Here is a 16,502-nt window from a genome sequence, read left to right as displayed (position 1 = left end):
TCAAAAAAGTGTCAAAAAAGTAAAAAGGACAGAAAACTGTTTTGGACAATTCCTTTATTTAAAAAAAGTGTCATCCATCTTCAATCAGGGTGCAGTTGGACCCAAAAAATAGCGAAAAAATAATTCAGATGGGAGACATCCCGCCAACTGCCGTCTCTTGGCTGTGACAGCTGTTATATAGGCAAGTGCGGGGCCACCTGGTGATGTAACCAGGTGGCCCCACCCCTTCTGACATCACGTGACATCACATGATGTCAGAGGGGGCGGGGTCACCTGTTTACTTCTCAGGGTGGCCCTGCCCTTTGCCTATACAACAGCTGTCACAACCAAGAGATAGCAGTCTCCAGGAGGCCTCCCATGGGGGTGGGGCTTCTTTTTTTTTACACTTTTTTGGTGAATGGGTAGGAGTACAATGTACCCGATACCCATTCCACATAGGGGGATCTGGGGACCCCCTTGTTTAAAGGGAGCTTCCAGATTCCGATATCCCCCCGCAAACCCTCACAACCACCAGGTAAGGGTTGTGGGGATGAGGACCTTGTCCCCATCAACACCCTCCTCTTGTTGGGGGCATGTGGCCTGGTAAGGTTCGGGGGGGTGCTTGCTCCTCCCCCTTATCCTGACCTGCCAGGCTGCATGCTCGGATAAGGGTCCGGAATGGATTTTGGGGGGACCCCCACACCTTTTTTTTTATTTTACTTTTTTGGCATTGGGTTCCCCTTAAAATCCATACCAGACCTGAAGTGCCTGGTATGAATTTTTTTTTGGGGGGGGCACGTAATTTGTTTTTAAAATTTTGCACCCTTTTTTTTTTTTCCAATGATTTTTCCTCTGTATTGCTGGGAGCCAAAAATACATTGCAGCTGCAAGCAATTTTAAATTAAAATTTTTCCTTTAGAAATGTCATTTTACTGTGGTACTGTAATAAACATTGGAAAGATGTGCTACTTTACAGGCAGACTAAGGGGACCCCCTGGAACACTATTTAAAGGGATTTTTATTGTTTCACTTTAAGCATTATTAAAATCACTGACTCCTGAAAAAACAGTCCTTTTTAAAACTTTTGTTTGCATTATTACATGTCCCCTGGGTCAGTACCTGGGTTCCCATACACTTTTATGGCAATAACTTCCATATAAGCCTTTAAAATTAGCACTTTTGATTTGTCATGTTTGTGTCCCATAGACTTTAATGGTGTTTGCATGTTCACACTAATTTTTTGCCCGTTCGCATGTTCTGGTGCGAACCAAACTGGGGGTGTCTTCGACTCATCCCTATTAGCCAGTGTAAATGCTCTGGTTACTTTGGTGGCCAGTGTGTAAATGCCCCTTTACATAAGTGATCAGTGGGAGAAGTCCCTCCCTTATGTTGCTAGTCAATGAATGAGCCCTTTTTTTTATTGTTTTCACTCGTTACCTACCTCAACCAGAAGCTGCAGCAGAGATGCTGATGCAATTTCTATCAGTGATGCAGAATGATAACTAGCTTAATTGAGGATAGATGGATAGATAGATAGATAGATAGATAGATAGATAGATAGATAGATAGATAGATAGATAGATAGATAGATAGATAGATAGATAGATAGATCAAATAAATAAACATGTTCTACTACCTCTTGGTCTCTGCTTGCTCTTCTGTTCTGTGTCACATACTGAACATGCCATGGAAGAGGCTGATACATAAGATATGGGGCTTGTTCCTCTCGAAAGATTGCACTGCCTAACTGCAGAAAAAGAAATCCAAGATTAGCAGTGCTTCCAATACTGTGAAATTGAGTTTTAGGGCAGGTTAAGACACAAATATAACTAAGTAGGGAGGACCCTCACTATGCCAACATCCAAGATATATATATAAGGATTGACCAAGTCAAAAAATTGGCGGACTTTGTGGGCACACAATGAGAGGGAGAATAAATAAAGCATACATTTTATTACAGCATCATTAAAATTACAAAACAGATATAACCAACATATAAACAACACCCTGTATGGACACAGTTACCAGTTACCCAATGATGCAGTTGCAGAGGGCTGGATCTAAGGTACAAAGATTGATGTTATAATGTATCAAAACAGGAGAAAAAAATTCTGATCCAGTAATGCCTCCAAAAACGTGCTCGTTGATGCGTTTCACTAAGATATTAGCTTTCTCAGGACAAAGACTAGGTAGGTGCTGGTGAACTTGTGGCTCAGGGTATGGGGGAACCTCACAGAACTAACAGATGATCAAGAAAACCAAAAATTCAGTATTTCATATGCTTGTATAGATACACGCATATCCTGTGGTCTAGGATAAGTATCACTGGTATGTAGGGGTTATGTGGAAATATATTAAAATATAGGTCACACACTTATCCCATAGGGGGAGATCTTTTATTAGGGCTTGAATCAGTGTTGCCACATAAACAGGGGAAAATGTACCCCCTTCGGCGCTGCACCCCTATGTACAGCCTTCCTCGCTGTGGGTCCCACCCACCCGATAACATGGCGGAACTAGAGGTCCCAGAGCCCGGGCCAGCAGGTGCTGCACAACATCAGACCAAGCCACAAGGGAAGACAGAGAGGAGCAGTGTAACCGTGCAACCTCTCAGGGTTGCTTTGACATCATGTTTCGGAGGCGCAGCCTCCTTCAAGTCACACCCCTTCCTCAAACATGCCGCTCCATATGGGGAACCCAAAATCCCTCCCAGAAAAATTCCTTAAAGCGGAGGTCCACCCTAAAATGGACCTCCGCTCATCGGAATCCCCCCCCCTCCGGCGCCACGATTGGCACCTTTCAGGGGGGAGGGGGGTGCAGTTACCTGGATAATCCAGGTAACTGCACCCACTTCCGGGATAGCTGTCTGCGGAAAGGGGCGTAGATTACGCCCCTTTCCGCAACTGCCCGCCCCTTTGCGCAAGTGCCCCGCTGCCTGCTGGGAAACACACAGTTCCCAGAGGCAGCGGGGACCGTCCGGATTGCGCCGCGCGGCTCGCGCATGCGCAGTAGGGAACCGGGAAATGAAGCCGAAAGGCTCCATTTCCTGATTCCCATACCCAAGATGGCGGCGGCAGGACCCGACAGATGACCTAGCGATCGGCTTCGGGTGCCGACATCGCGGGCGCGCTGGACAGGTAAGTGTCACTATTTTAAAAGTCAGCAGCTGCAGTATTTGTAGCTGCTGGCTTTTAAAAAAAAAAAAAAACGCGGAGTCCCGGTGGACTCCCGCTTTAAAGGAGTCAGGCCAGGAGTGGAGCACACCCAATGTGGACAGCAAAAGGATGGGTGACAAGCAACGTAATTATTCTACTCAAATTATTGAAACTGAAAGTTTAAAATTAATAATTAATTATTAACAATTACAAATTAAAAACATATGTACAAGAAGGCATTAATTATCTCAAGATAATAATAATAGTACTCATAATCACATTAAAAACACAAATTTGAAAACGACACGTTATATCCCTCCATATTTGAAGAGTAATATAATAATCATCAAACACTATGGCCAAGATTTAACCATAATCTAACCATACTTAACCTACATTGGCTCTACTATTCGTGGGGGGTCACCCGGCTGAAGGGCCCCCCAAAATGACATAAGGCAATCACATTAATATCACAATGGTTTTGTGTGATTATCCAAGCTCAAGCAATAACAGTGTTCAAACCAAATTAAAGTACCTTCCTCTAACTCTTCATTTAACCCTTCGAGTGACATGGTATTTAGAGTAAATATCCAGAAGGACTCACGCTGGCATAAATGGGTGAACCTTTCTCCTTCTGGGAATGTCATGGATACAGATTCTATTCCAAAAAGTACCAGGACATCTGTGCTACCCCCATACACCTGTTTGAAATGACATGGGACACTATGGTTATCCATTTTCTTCTCTATAAATCTCTGATGCTCACCAAAGCGAGTTTGCATGGTTCGCACCATCCTGCCTACATACAGTATATTAAAACATTTTAGTTAAAAAATCTTGCGAGCTACCTACTGAGAATAAAAATTATATGGACAGCTGCTGGCAATAATCACATCCCATATAGCTGTGTGTGTGCATAAAAATCAAAAAGTTGTGCTGCGCTATCTACATATTATACTGCTTTGGCAACAGTGATTAAATAAAGTATCAATAGTGCTATATGATTCTATAATGTAAATCTTACTCACATGCAAAATCACATTTATCAAATTCATAACACTGCTTAAATAATAAAGAAATAATAAAGCAATAAATTCCTGTGATATGAAAATGAATTCCCTTCAAAATCTCACAAGTCAAACTGACATGATAGAGACAGACAAAAACAAGTTCATTAGAGTAAATGCTGCATAAATAAAGTGACAAAAAGTGAAAAATAAAGTGCTAAAGTGCAACAAACTGTGATGCACTGACCATATATCACATGGATCAGTGCAACATAAATATCACAAAGTCCTTATCAAACATAAATAAATCCATTGATTGAAGTGATCAAAACTTGTTGAAATGTCAACATTCTGGTACTCCCCCCCCCCCCCTTAGGTAATAGCCGCTCACCTCTGAGCGTGTGACCTCACATTTAAGATCGGTCAAAACACACATATGAATCACCTCTGGATTCTATGATAGCTGTGCTGTGGGATCCTGGGCTGCTCAGTAACACTGTTTTCTCATATATAAACAGTAGGAAAGAAGGATTGATAGTGTGAAAGTAGTAGTGTGATATGGTTTTTAAATCACAAATTTTTTATACAAAAAAGCCCCAATACAGAGTGCTCACATGGGTCTGGTGCATCAGTACACTGCTCTATGCAAAGCATAAAAAGCTGGGAAAGTATTGAGGTTGTAGGTTCCTCAACTGTGAGACAGACCAGCTGTCTCCTACACTGTCCGGTCTGTGTTGCTATGGATCATTTTGTATATTGTCTTGATAGCAATAATATAGTTAGGTTTGGTAAGAGCATATGTTTACAGAGGCCCTTCTCCCTCCATTGATATGTAAATAAACCAGAAGGATAGGTTTTGGAGCTGAATAGAGGAAGTTGGTGTGTGCAGGAAATGGGTGGGAGGGGCTTGGAGAGTGTTTTGGAGAAACATGTGTTTGGGACAAGGAGAGTGGTGTTTGGAAGGACAAAGAGGAGACATAGCTGCCAGAAGCTGGAGAACTTTGTGAGTTGGACGGAGCAAAGGACTATGGAGGACATCTTGACCCCTAAGTTGAGTAATTGTTTAGTTTACTTAATGTGTACAAATTGTGTTGTATTGTTCATCCTACAGTTTGTATGTGCATAGTTTTCCCTGTTTAGTAAAGCATTGATACACTTCACTTCAGAAGTCTAAACTTCCTTGGTTTTACCACAAGAACTTAATAGATAGACGGAAAGCATTACACTGTCCCAGCTGGTCTGTGTGGACACTTCAACAAGTTTTGATCACTTCAGTCAATGGATTTACTTATTTATGTGTGATAAGGACTTTATGATATTTATGTTGCACTGATCCATGTGATATATTTTTCACTTTTTGTCACTTTTATTTATTCAGCATTTACTTTAATGAACTTATTTTTGTCTATCTCTATCATGTCAGTTTGACTTGTGGGATTTTCGAAGGGAATTAATTTACATATCACAGGAATTTATCACATAGTAGTATCATCAGTAGTATCATATCATATAGTATCATATAGCACATATTGACACTTTATTTAATCACTGCTGCCAAAGCAGTATAATATGTAGATAGTGCGGCACAACTTTTTGATTTTTATATTAAAAAATTGGGGGATATTTTTGGCCCCATTAGCTTGTTTATCTCTAAGGCGACTGGTTGTGATGAGACTTTTTACATTAGTGGCCAGTCTAAATACTACCTTAGATCTTTTCGGGAGAACTCTACCCATAGCTTGGTCCTGTCCCAATATGGGCCAATGTTTCTGGACAGCTTTCTTAATGGCCCAATGTTGAGCATTGAATTTAGTAATAAAGAAGACCTCATGTTGTTCTTTATCTGATGTGTTGGTAATGGGACTAATAATATACCTATACCTATCTGCTGCCTTACGAGTATGAGTGAGATCATACCCTTTCTCCTGCAATTTCTTGATAAGTGTAGCTGCTTGTTGATCAAAATCAGCAGTACTACTACAATTTCTATGCAACCGGCAGAACTGGCTATATGGTAAATTCTCTTTCCACTTGGGATGGTGACAACTATCCCAATGGAGATACGAGTTACCCAAGGTTTTTTTTAAATGGGTCTTGGGCGTGATATCCCAAGCCAAATCTAAGTCAAGAAATACCAAGGACTTGTCATCTACCACATGCGTGAACTTTATCCCAAAAGGGTTGGAATTGCAATAAGTCACAAACTCACTAACAGTTTTAGGGGGATCATCCCAGATGATAAATATATCATCAATGTATCTCCCATAATACACCAGATGCCTAGCAATGGGGTTCTGAGACCAGATGTGAAACTTCTCTCAGAACCCCATAAAAAGATTGGCATAGCATGGTGCAAAATGTGCACCCATTGCAGTTCCTGATATCTTTATATAGTACTAATCTTGACATTGAAAGTAGTTTCTCTCTAACGCAAAATGCATGCATCAACAAACTCAGATTGCATCGGGTGCATGTAGTTTGCTTCGGAGAGAAATTACTCTACAGCCTGCAGCCCACCCTCATGGGGAATCTATGTGTATAGGGAACACACATCAAGAGACAACCAAAGATAGCTTGATTCCCATTTGTAATGTTGCAACATATTAAGAACATGAGCAGAACCCTTAATGTAAGCCGGGAGTAAAGTGACTAGGGGTTGAAGAAATGTATCCACATACTGGGATACTCACCTCGTAACACCATCCATACTGGCCACTATGGGCCTACCTGGAGGACACAAGGGATCTAAAGAAACTTTTGGTATATGGTAAAAATAAGGTGTCTTAAAGAAATTTGTGAAAAATAATTGTTTTTTAGATTTCTGTACTACACCTTTGGAGTAAGCCTGATCAATCATTTCCTTTAACTCTAATTTGTACCTTGGAAGGGCATCAGCACAAAGCACTTCATAAGTGTTAGCGTCCATAAGGAGTCTATGTGCTTCCTTAAGATAGTCTGTTTTATTCTGGACCTTGTCAGCCATACAAATGACCAATTCATGGTTGTTTTAAGGGTAAAAAGAGGCTGTTTTTCTATCAAGAGGTTACACGTATACATCTTCCCTTGTGGTTGTTCACACAATTTTTTTAAATCTGCATATACCATGGCATAAAAGCTCTTAATAAATTCATTGTTACTGTGATGCAGATAAAATGTAGATTTGGGGTGAAAAGTGGTATGCATAATGTTGTTATCATATGGTGTAGATATAGTGCAATCCCTCCCTCCAAAAGCAATTCCTCCAAAATGTAAAGCACTTCCTTATCCATCTCAACCTTGGTCCACTCCTCTGAATCCTGTAGCTCCATAGGGATGCACTCTGCACGAGTAACCACGGCTGGAGTGTTAATGGTATCTACACAGGATTTGAGGCTAGAAAAAAGGTTTGACCATAATGTCACAGCTATATTTATCAGGTCGAATAAATTGGCATTACAACTGGGGGCAAAATTGAGACCCTTCTGAAGGAGGCCAATTTCACTCTCCCTCAGAATATTTGAGGACTAGGGATGGGACGGTTCGGCCCGAAGTTCGGGCTGAACTTTGGCTGTTCGGATGTTCTGCGAACACTGAACAATATGTGGTGCTCAGGGGACATTCAAAAGGTCCTGCCCCAGGTGACATCTATCAATGCAAAAAAAAATGTTTTTAAATACGGCCGTATTTTTGGGAGCAGTGATTTTTTTTAATGCATAAAGTGAAACAATAAAAATTAAATATTCCATTAAATATAATGCCTGGGGGGTGTCTGTAGTATGCCTATAAAGTGGCACATTTTTCCCATGTTTAGAACAGTACCGCAGAAAAATTACATTTCTAAAGGAAAAATTACCATTTAAAACTGATTGCGGCTGTAATGAATTGTTGGGTCTCGGCAACAAAGATAACACTAATTGAAAAAAGAGCATGGGTCCCCCCAGTCCATTAACAGGCCCTTCAGGTCTAGTATGAATATTAAGGGGAACCCCAAACCAAAAAAAAAATTGTGTGGGGGTTCCCCCAAAATCCTTACCAGGTCCTTCAGGTCTGGAATGGAAATTAAGAGGAACCCTGCACCAATTTTTTTTTAAATGACGTAGGGGTCCCCCCAAAATCCATACCTGACCCTTCTCGTCTGGTATGAATTTTAAGGGGAACCCTGCACCAAAATTTAAAAAGAAATGGTGTAATGGTCCCCCCAAAATCCATACCAAAATCCATATCAGACCCTTATTTGAGCACACAACCTGGCAGGCCACAGGAAAAGAGGGGGATGAGACAGTAACCCCCCAAACCATACCAGGCCACATGCCCTCAACATGGGGAGGGTGCTTTGGGGTATGCACGGTGGTTGTGGGGGTATGCGGGCGGGGGGGGTTTAAAGTGTCAAAAAGACAAGAGACAGCTCCTTTATTAAAAAATAAAAATGTCCCACGATGTACATCCATGCCGCCCAATGGACCTTGAAAAAAAGTTGCAACTGTTCCGCCTCCATGGGAGGCTCCTGCCGACTGATGCTTCTTCTGGGTAACAGTTCTTATATAACTGAGGGCGGGGCCACCTGGTGACATAAACGGGCAACCATTTCCCCCCTCTGATGCCAAAGGGCCTGGTAATGGACTGGCAGGGGGCGAACCCATACCTTTTTCTCAATGAGTTTTATCTATATTGCAGAGACCCGACAATTCATTACAGCAGCGATCAGTTTTGAATGACAATTTTTCCTTTAGAAATGTCATTTTGCTGTGGTACTGTTCTAAACACGGGAAACATTTGCCACTTTACAGGCACACTATAGACACCCCCCAGGTACGATATTTAAAGGAATATTTTATTTTTGTTTCACTTTAAGCATTAAAAAATCACTGCTCCTGAAAAAAGTGTTTAAAAATTTTTTTTTTGCATTGATACATGTCCCCTGGGGCAGGACCTGGGTCCCCAAATACTTTTTATGACAATAACTTGCATATAAGCCTTTAAAATTATCACCTTTGATTTTCCATGTTCGTGTCACATAGACTTTAACAGTGTTCGTGTGTTCTTCAGAATTTTTTGCCTGTTCGGTATGTTCTGGTGCGAACTGAACCGAGGGGTGTTCGGCTCATTGCTAGTGAGAACAGATGGAAGATTTTTATGGTGGAATTAACATTTCCAACTTTCCTCTTTTTGGTGTGTTTGTTTCTTCCCCCCTCTAACCCCCCTGTATCTTCTATTTTTAGTTTTTCGGAGAGGGGAGATGCACTAAAAAATTACCCCCATGAATAGTAGAGCCAATATAGGTTAATTATGGTTAGATTTTGGTAAAATCTTGGCCATAGCGTTTGATGATTATTATATTAATCTTCGTATATGGAGAGATATAAGTTGTCGTTTTCACATTTGTGTTTTTAATGTAATTATGAGTACTATTATTATTATTTTTAGGTAATTCATGTGTTCTTTTACATATGTTTTACATTTATAATTTGAGTTGCAAAATATGTTACTTGTCAACCATCATTTTGCTGTCCACATAGGGTGTGCTCAACTCCTGGCCTGACTTCTTTAAGGACTTTATCTGGGAAGGATTTTGGGTTCCCCATATAGAGCAAGATGTTTGAGCAAGGGTGTTACTCGAAGGAGGCCGTGCTTCCGAAACATGTTGTCATAGCAACCCTGAGAGATTGCACGGTTACACTGCTCCTCTCTATCTTCCATTGTAGATTGAACTGACGTTGTGCAGGGCCGGCTGCCCCAGGAACATGCGCGGCTCTGAGAGCTGCTTAGCAGCCCACCATTGCTGGGATCTCTGGGACCTCTCGTTCCACCATAGCCCAGATCACCATCTTATTGGGTATAGTCCACTGGACAGGCTGGGAGAGGAAGCACACATGTCATTCCGATTACCCAGACGGATTCAATGTTTACCATTGCGAGTGCAACTCTTGCCGTTTTTGTTCATTTTCATTAAACGGTTCAACACCAAGGTGGCTGTGCAATCTCCTTTCTATTTTTCACACATAAGACAAACTATGGTTGATTTACTAAACCTGGAGAATGCAAAATCTGGTACAGCTCTGCATAGAAACCAATCAGCTTCTAGTTTTCTTTGTCAAAGCTTAATAGAACAAGCTGAAGCTGATTGCCTACCATGCACAGCTGAACCAGATTTTACACTCTGCAGTTTTAGTAAATCAACCCCAATGTGTTCCGGTTGATGACCTACTAATATTGTACCCTGTCTCAGTTGCCCTGCACATCATCTCTTGCACAGTTGTATACCAAGTATGCTAACCTGCTGGAGTCAAGTGATGGACCAAAAATAATACCAAATGTAAAACAATCATGTATCAGTCATGTGCTGTAGAAAACATACTATGGCAAAGGATGCTGGGATGTGCTAAGGGGTCTACTGATGCTGACCGTGGGGGCAGTGGCATAGCTAGCACATCTGGCAGCTGGGGCTGGACATTTTTTTTGCCCCACCCCCAAGAAATATGGTATGTGGCAATATAGCTGCGCCACGCCCAAAACTGTGGGTGTGGTCAGATTGCATCAAAAGTGGGAAGGGCTTAAAAGGCCATATGCTTTAATGACTGTGCCACAAGCGAGTATGTAACAGACAGTACATACCTCAGTATACTTATTTTAATAAAATAAAACTGTTCTATTGCATAGCCTTTACTACACACAGCTAACCATAAAGTGATATTAAAGTCTTGATTTTTGTTTGTTTTTCTAAATAATAAACATGTTATACTTACCTGCTCTGTGTAATGGTTTTGCACAGAGCAGCTTGGATCCTCTGCTTCTTGGGTCTGTTGCCGCCACACGTGGCCCCTCCCTCTTTCTGGGTGCCCCCACAGCAAGCAGCTGGTGTCCATTCACACACGGACCCATGGCTCGACTCCGCTCCCTCCGTTCTCCGATTGGCTCACTGGCTGTAAATGACAGCAGTGTGAGCCAATGGCTTCTGCTGCTGCCAACAGCCAATCAGGAGTACGAGTCCCCAGACAGCCAAGGCTCTCCTGGACATCGCTGGATTGAGAAGGGACACTCACGTAAGAATTAGGTGGGGCTGGTGCACACAGAAGATTTTCACCATCATGCAAGGCTGTTGCTGTTACAATCACTTTAACAAAGCATGTTCTGTACTTAGAATGCTGTGGTTGAGAGTAAGAAATGTAAAACTCAGTGAGGGGAATTTACCAAAACTGGTGCAGTCAGAATTTCGGAACAGTTGTGCATGGCAACCAATCAGCTTCTATCTTGAGCTTGTTCAGTTTTAAAAATGAAAGATGTGAGCTGATTGGTTGCCATGCACAGCTGTTCCAAATTCTGTCTGCTCTAGTTTTGATAAATTCCCCTAAGGGCTAATCAGACAGGTCCTGTATGCTGAGCAGCTTTTTGCTGCATCCGAATCCACCAGAGAGCTTAACCTATAGAAGTGGGTGCACAGATCCGAATGCAGACACTGTGCATTCAGATATATGCATCCCTTCCTGTCTGCATGTCAAATTTTGACATTCAACTGTCCATGCAGCTGGTGTGTCCCAAATGACTTTGACTGGACTGCCCATGTAAAAAGAGGCCCAATTGTCATGTGGGCCAGATAGCAGGAAAGAGAAGATGTCGGGTAATTTAAAGAGAAGTATGGGAATTTTATTTTTGAATCATACTTACCTAGGTAGATGCTGCATCTGTCCCCCACTGGCTCTAAAGCTGAGAACTGAGTAATCAAACAGCCGATCACTCAGTTCTCAGTGCTCTCTAAGCAGAGAGATGGTGGCTGTCAGGCACTGGCTCGGCTCAGCCTCCCCCGCTTCTCATTGAAACACTTGGCTGTAGAAGGATGGGAGTGGCTGGCTCAGGTTCTTAGTGTCTCGCTGAGAGGCTGAGCTGGGTGCCGATCCCAACTTTCCTATCTTTCCCCAGCCTGGACCGATTCTGTGACATCAACCGAGAGCAGGCTTAAGCCCGCTGTCAGCTGAAAATGGGTCACAGGAGTGCAAAACAATCTGCAGTGGTGTGATCAACAGAAGTACAACCAAACAGGTTTTGGCTGTACTTCTTTAATAAATGTATCACACAACCTGTCTCCCTGCTCCTGTTTGGCATTAATTGATACAGTGCCTTGCAAAAGTATTTACCCCCTTGGCATTTTTCGTGTTTTGTTGCCTCACAACCTGGAATTAACATGGACTGCTTGAAGATTTGCATAATTTAATTTACAGAACATGTCCACAACTTTGAAGAATTTTTTTTTTATTGTGAAGCATACAACAAATAGGAAAAAAATACTGTGTTTATGTATTGACAGATCATGTGACACTTGGATTGCACACAGGTGGACATCATTTCACTAATTATGTGACTTTTGAAGGTAACTGGTTGCACTCAAGCTTTTTATGGGTGTCATAACAAAGGAGGTGCACATGCCAATTATTTTTTTATTTCTGAAAAATAGTTTTATGTATATATTTTTCTAATTTTACTTTACCAACGTAGACTATTGTGTTCTGATCCATCACATATAATTCAGATTAAAAAAACATTGAACTAAAGGCTGTGATGTAACAAAATAGGTAAAAAGCCAAGGGGGACGGGACGGTGGATACTTTTGCAAGGCACTGTAAACGTCCCAATTTATATTGTAAACTCACTCTCCAGGGCCCAGGCAGGCTCTTCCTCAGCCCAGGGTTTAAATTCAGGCTCTCTCTCCCTGAAGCTGGAAGGTCCTTCAGGCACCCTCTTTCCTAGTACAGGGGGCCTCCACTATTCCCCTCTCATAGTCCAGGGCCTCCAGACATCTGCTGCCCTAGTCCAGGACCTTCAGACACCCCCTCTCCTAATCTGGGACCTCCAGGCACCCTCTCACCTAGTCCAGTACCTCCCTTGTCCCCCACCTATCCAGGGGCCTTTGCCACACCAACCATTTCCTAGTCAATGGCCTCCTCTGCACCCACCCCCCCAGTCCAAGGCCTCCTTTACAGCCCAACCCAAAATAAGAGCCTCTTATGCACCCTGCTCTCCGAATCCAGGTCCTTATACACCCCACTTTCAAGTCCAGGGCATCCTATTCATTCCCCCCAGTCCAGGGCCTCCTTTGTACTTCCCTCCTAGTCCAGGGCCTCCGCTGCATCCCCCAGTCCAGGGCATCCGTTGTACTCCCCTCCTAGTCCAGGGCCTCTTCTGCACCCCCCAGTCAAGGGCCTCCTGTGTACTCCTCTCCTAGTCCAGGGCCTCCTCTGAACTCCCCCATTCCAGCACCTCTTCTGCATCACCCTCCAGCCCAGAACCTCCTCTGCATCCCCCAAGTCCAGGGTCTCCTCTGCGCCCCCACCAGGTCAGGACCTCCTCTGCACCCCCCCAGCCCAAGGCTGCCTCGAAACCGCCCAACAGCCCAGGGCGTCCAATGCACCCTCCAGTCCAGGGCCTTTTCTGCAATCCCCCAGTTCAGGGCCTTCTTTGAAGCATCCCCTTCAGTGGGATGCCTCACACAGAAAAGACATAAGCTGTTTGGGCACTGAGCAGGACTAGGAGGGAGACCTGTCCATTGCACTTGATCGGGCGGCAGTGACACTCTTAGAGCAGTGGTTCCCAGTGCAGGTGGGGGCAGCACCCATGGGGGCACCCCCTAGATGCGTCACCCGGGGAATGTGCCCCCCTAGTTTCAGCCCTGCATGGGGGGAGATCTATTGTAGTGGAGTCTATTGTTTATGGGGAGACCTACTGTTGCTGGCAGGAGATCTATTGTTACTGTGTGGGGTCTTATATTGCTGGGGGACAATTATTGCTGGGAGGCATCTACTTTTGGGGGAGGGGTCTATTGTTCCTGGCTGCTCTGTGATCTATTGTTGCTGGGGGGTATCTGGTGTTGCTAGGGGGTATGTTGCTGCAGGCAGTCTATTGTTGCTGGTGCAGGGGACCTATTTTATCATTTTTCTTGTTACCTTTCTTACAAATTACTTAGCACCACAAAATGATACTTTCTTCAGTATTCTCTAAATGGGGCAGTACTGGGAGGTGAGTAGATGGTGGAACCAAGGGACAGAGCCTGAAGGTGGGTGGGGAAGAGACAAGGGGGTGACATACATGAGTAGTTAGAACAGTCATTCATGTTATGAAACATATACCTCAAAAGTGTGTCAAGGTGACCACACACTGATGTACAAATTAGTTGCTACCTACCCTCCTCCCCTAACACACACACTTGCATATAAGAGTTGCTTATTAATGTGACTGGATTGGCTGGGAGAATAAATCATGTTTTTTTTTTTTGAGCTGCCAAAAGCAATAATGACTTAAGTGTAACGTCACAGCACACCCCATTGGCTTACACCCCCTCACACCACCATTAATTCCCATCGCTCTCCATAGTAAGGTTCTCGCCTCCGTACATCTCTGTTATTAGCTCCTCTTCCTCTCCCCATGCTTTTTAAATTGTTCCCATTGACAAATGAAATAATTTTGCACTTTTTTTTGACTAATGCACCTAAAATTCAGGGAAGAGATATTGCTAGTTGATGTACCTCATATACCTTTTTGATAGATGCCAAATATCAATCAACCTAAAAAGACTTACCTTTGCAACGGTCATTTTTATATAAAAGAGAAACTCCTTTCTTTATGTGATGTTTACCTTTTGTGTCCTTCCCATTTGCTGTTAGTTAGGGTGCATACAATTAGAAGGCTGTTTATAACTAATTACCTACAGTAATAAAAGTGAGATAAACAAGAAGTTACTCACCCTTCCAAACACACGTACCACAAAGAACAGAGCTGTCATAAGAGACGCCAACATGATGACAAACTAACAGGATATATAAAATGCCAACTGCAGCCTCTGTCAGCAACACAAGCTCAACTCTACTAATAGGATTATCAGACTCCAGATTTCCACCTGCTGTCCTGAGGACAAAATCCTTGTGACGATAGATGAAGCGTCAGTAGGAACTGAATCACAGAACGGGTGAAGAATAAGGAAAAAGGGATGGTCACTGATGCTGAAGAGTAAAATCATGGGTGATCAAATCCCGTTCTTACAATATTTTTACAGACTAATTATCATAAGAACAGATTATCAGCTGACTCACACAAGAAACATGGAGGTTAAAAGAGGAGGTTTTAATCAATTCCACTTTAGTCTTTAAGGTTACCTGGGAACAAAGTATATCACTGGAGCACAGTATGTCAGATTGCTAAATGTAAATTTATATTCCTAAAGATCTCTTTAGAATAGTTGAAAAGTCTAATCATTTAATTGTCTAAAGTGCTGTGTATTTCACAATTACTTTTTTTTTTTATCTTCGCACCTCTTATGTATCTCCTGCAGCCACTCGGCAGCCACGTCCTGTCTACATGCCTGCATGGCCACATGGTATTTCTAAGACCTGAAGGTTAAAACAGCAGGCCATGTATGTGTAATGTGCACCCTGCAAGGCTGTTTTTAGCCTATATAGGCAGAGGATGTGACAAGGTGACAATGTTGGAGATAAAAGTTGGGAAACAGGTTTGAAAATATTGAAAACGACTTTATAAATGACATTAAAGCGAAGTTCCACCCAAAAATGGAACTTCCGCTTTTTGGATTCCTCCTTCCTCCAGTATCACATTTGGCACCTTTCAGGGGGAAGCAGATACCTGTCTAATACAGGTATTTGCTCCCACTTCCGGGCATAGATAGCCGCAGTATCCATGGATATCTACACCATGGCTGACTCGCGTATGTGAAGAAGGGAACCAGGCTGTGAAGCCGCAAAGGCTTCACTTCTTGATTCCCTTACCAAAGATGGCAGCGCCTCCACCCGAGAGCTGAGGAACAGATCCTTCCTCCTGTGATATTATTTGATGAACTTGTCAAGCACCTCACCAAACAGATGTCCTCCATGTGTGGGGCATCATTTAAAAGCAATTTGTTGTGTCATGACTTATTCTAGGGCAGTGGTTCTCAACCTGGGGGTCGAATGATGATTTTCCAGGGGTCACAAATCCTGGGCTGTTCCTGAAGCCTGCAACACTCTCCCAGTCTTTTCGTGGCCGCCCAGTAGGGCTCTTACTGGAGCCTGCGGCCGCCCGCTCAGCCTCTTCGCAGCCGCCCATTAAGTTCATGGCCTGGCTGGGTGGCAGAGACTGGAGGTCAGCTAACTGGCGAGGAATGTAAAGTGGGAGGGACTGGAGGAGACCCTATCTCCTGGCTTCGGCATAGGCGTCACTGCTGCGAGACACCACTGAGCTGGAGCCACAGTGAAGCCGGAGACGCAGGGAGTAACACTACCTGTGATTAGAGTTGCCATTAAAAGTCCCCACTACAGTTCTCAGATCAGCAGATGACTGACCTTGATCAAGAGCACCTAAGTTGGCTGATCAGAACTTCCCCCAGCACTGTCACTCATCCCATTCC

The 16,502-nt window shown here is 43.2% G+C and overlaps 1 protein-coding gene across 1 annotated transcript in view; it reads right to left on the bottom strand.

Annotated features, from left to right (window-relative positions):
- The window catches only part of LOC143933173 (uncharacterized), a 78,725-nt gene extending 63,742 nt beyond the window's left edge, over positions 1–14,983 (bottom strand). Inside the window, exons 1-2 of the mRNA XM_077456106.1 lie at positions 14,850–14,983; positions 1,616–1,726 (exon numbers count right to left, since the gene is read on the bottom strand). Coding sequence (XP_077312232.1) covers positions 1,616–1,726; positions 14,850–14,903 — 165 coding nt within the window. The 5' untranslated portion in view covers positions 14,904–14,983. The remainder of the gene's footprint in view (positions 1–1,615; positions 1,727–14,849) is intronic.
- Between the last annotated feature and the right edge of the window lie 1,519 nt (positions 14,984–16,502).

Source organism: Lithobates pipiens, unplaced genomic scaffold (genome assembly GCF_037356315.1).
Source record: "Lithobates pipiens isolate NorthernLeopardFrog02 unplaced genomic scaffold, aLitPip1_a1.2 Scaffold_27, whole genome shotgun sequence".
Taxonomy (NCBI): Eukaryota; Metazoa; Chordata; class Amphibia; order Anura; family Ranidae; genus Lithobates; species Lithobates pipiens.
This window is presented reverse-complemented; position numbering and strand designations above follow the sequence as displayed.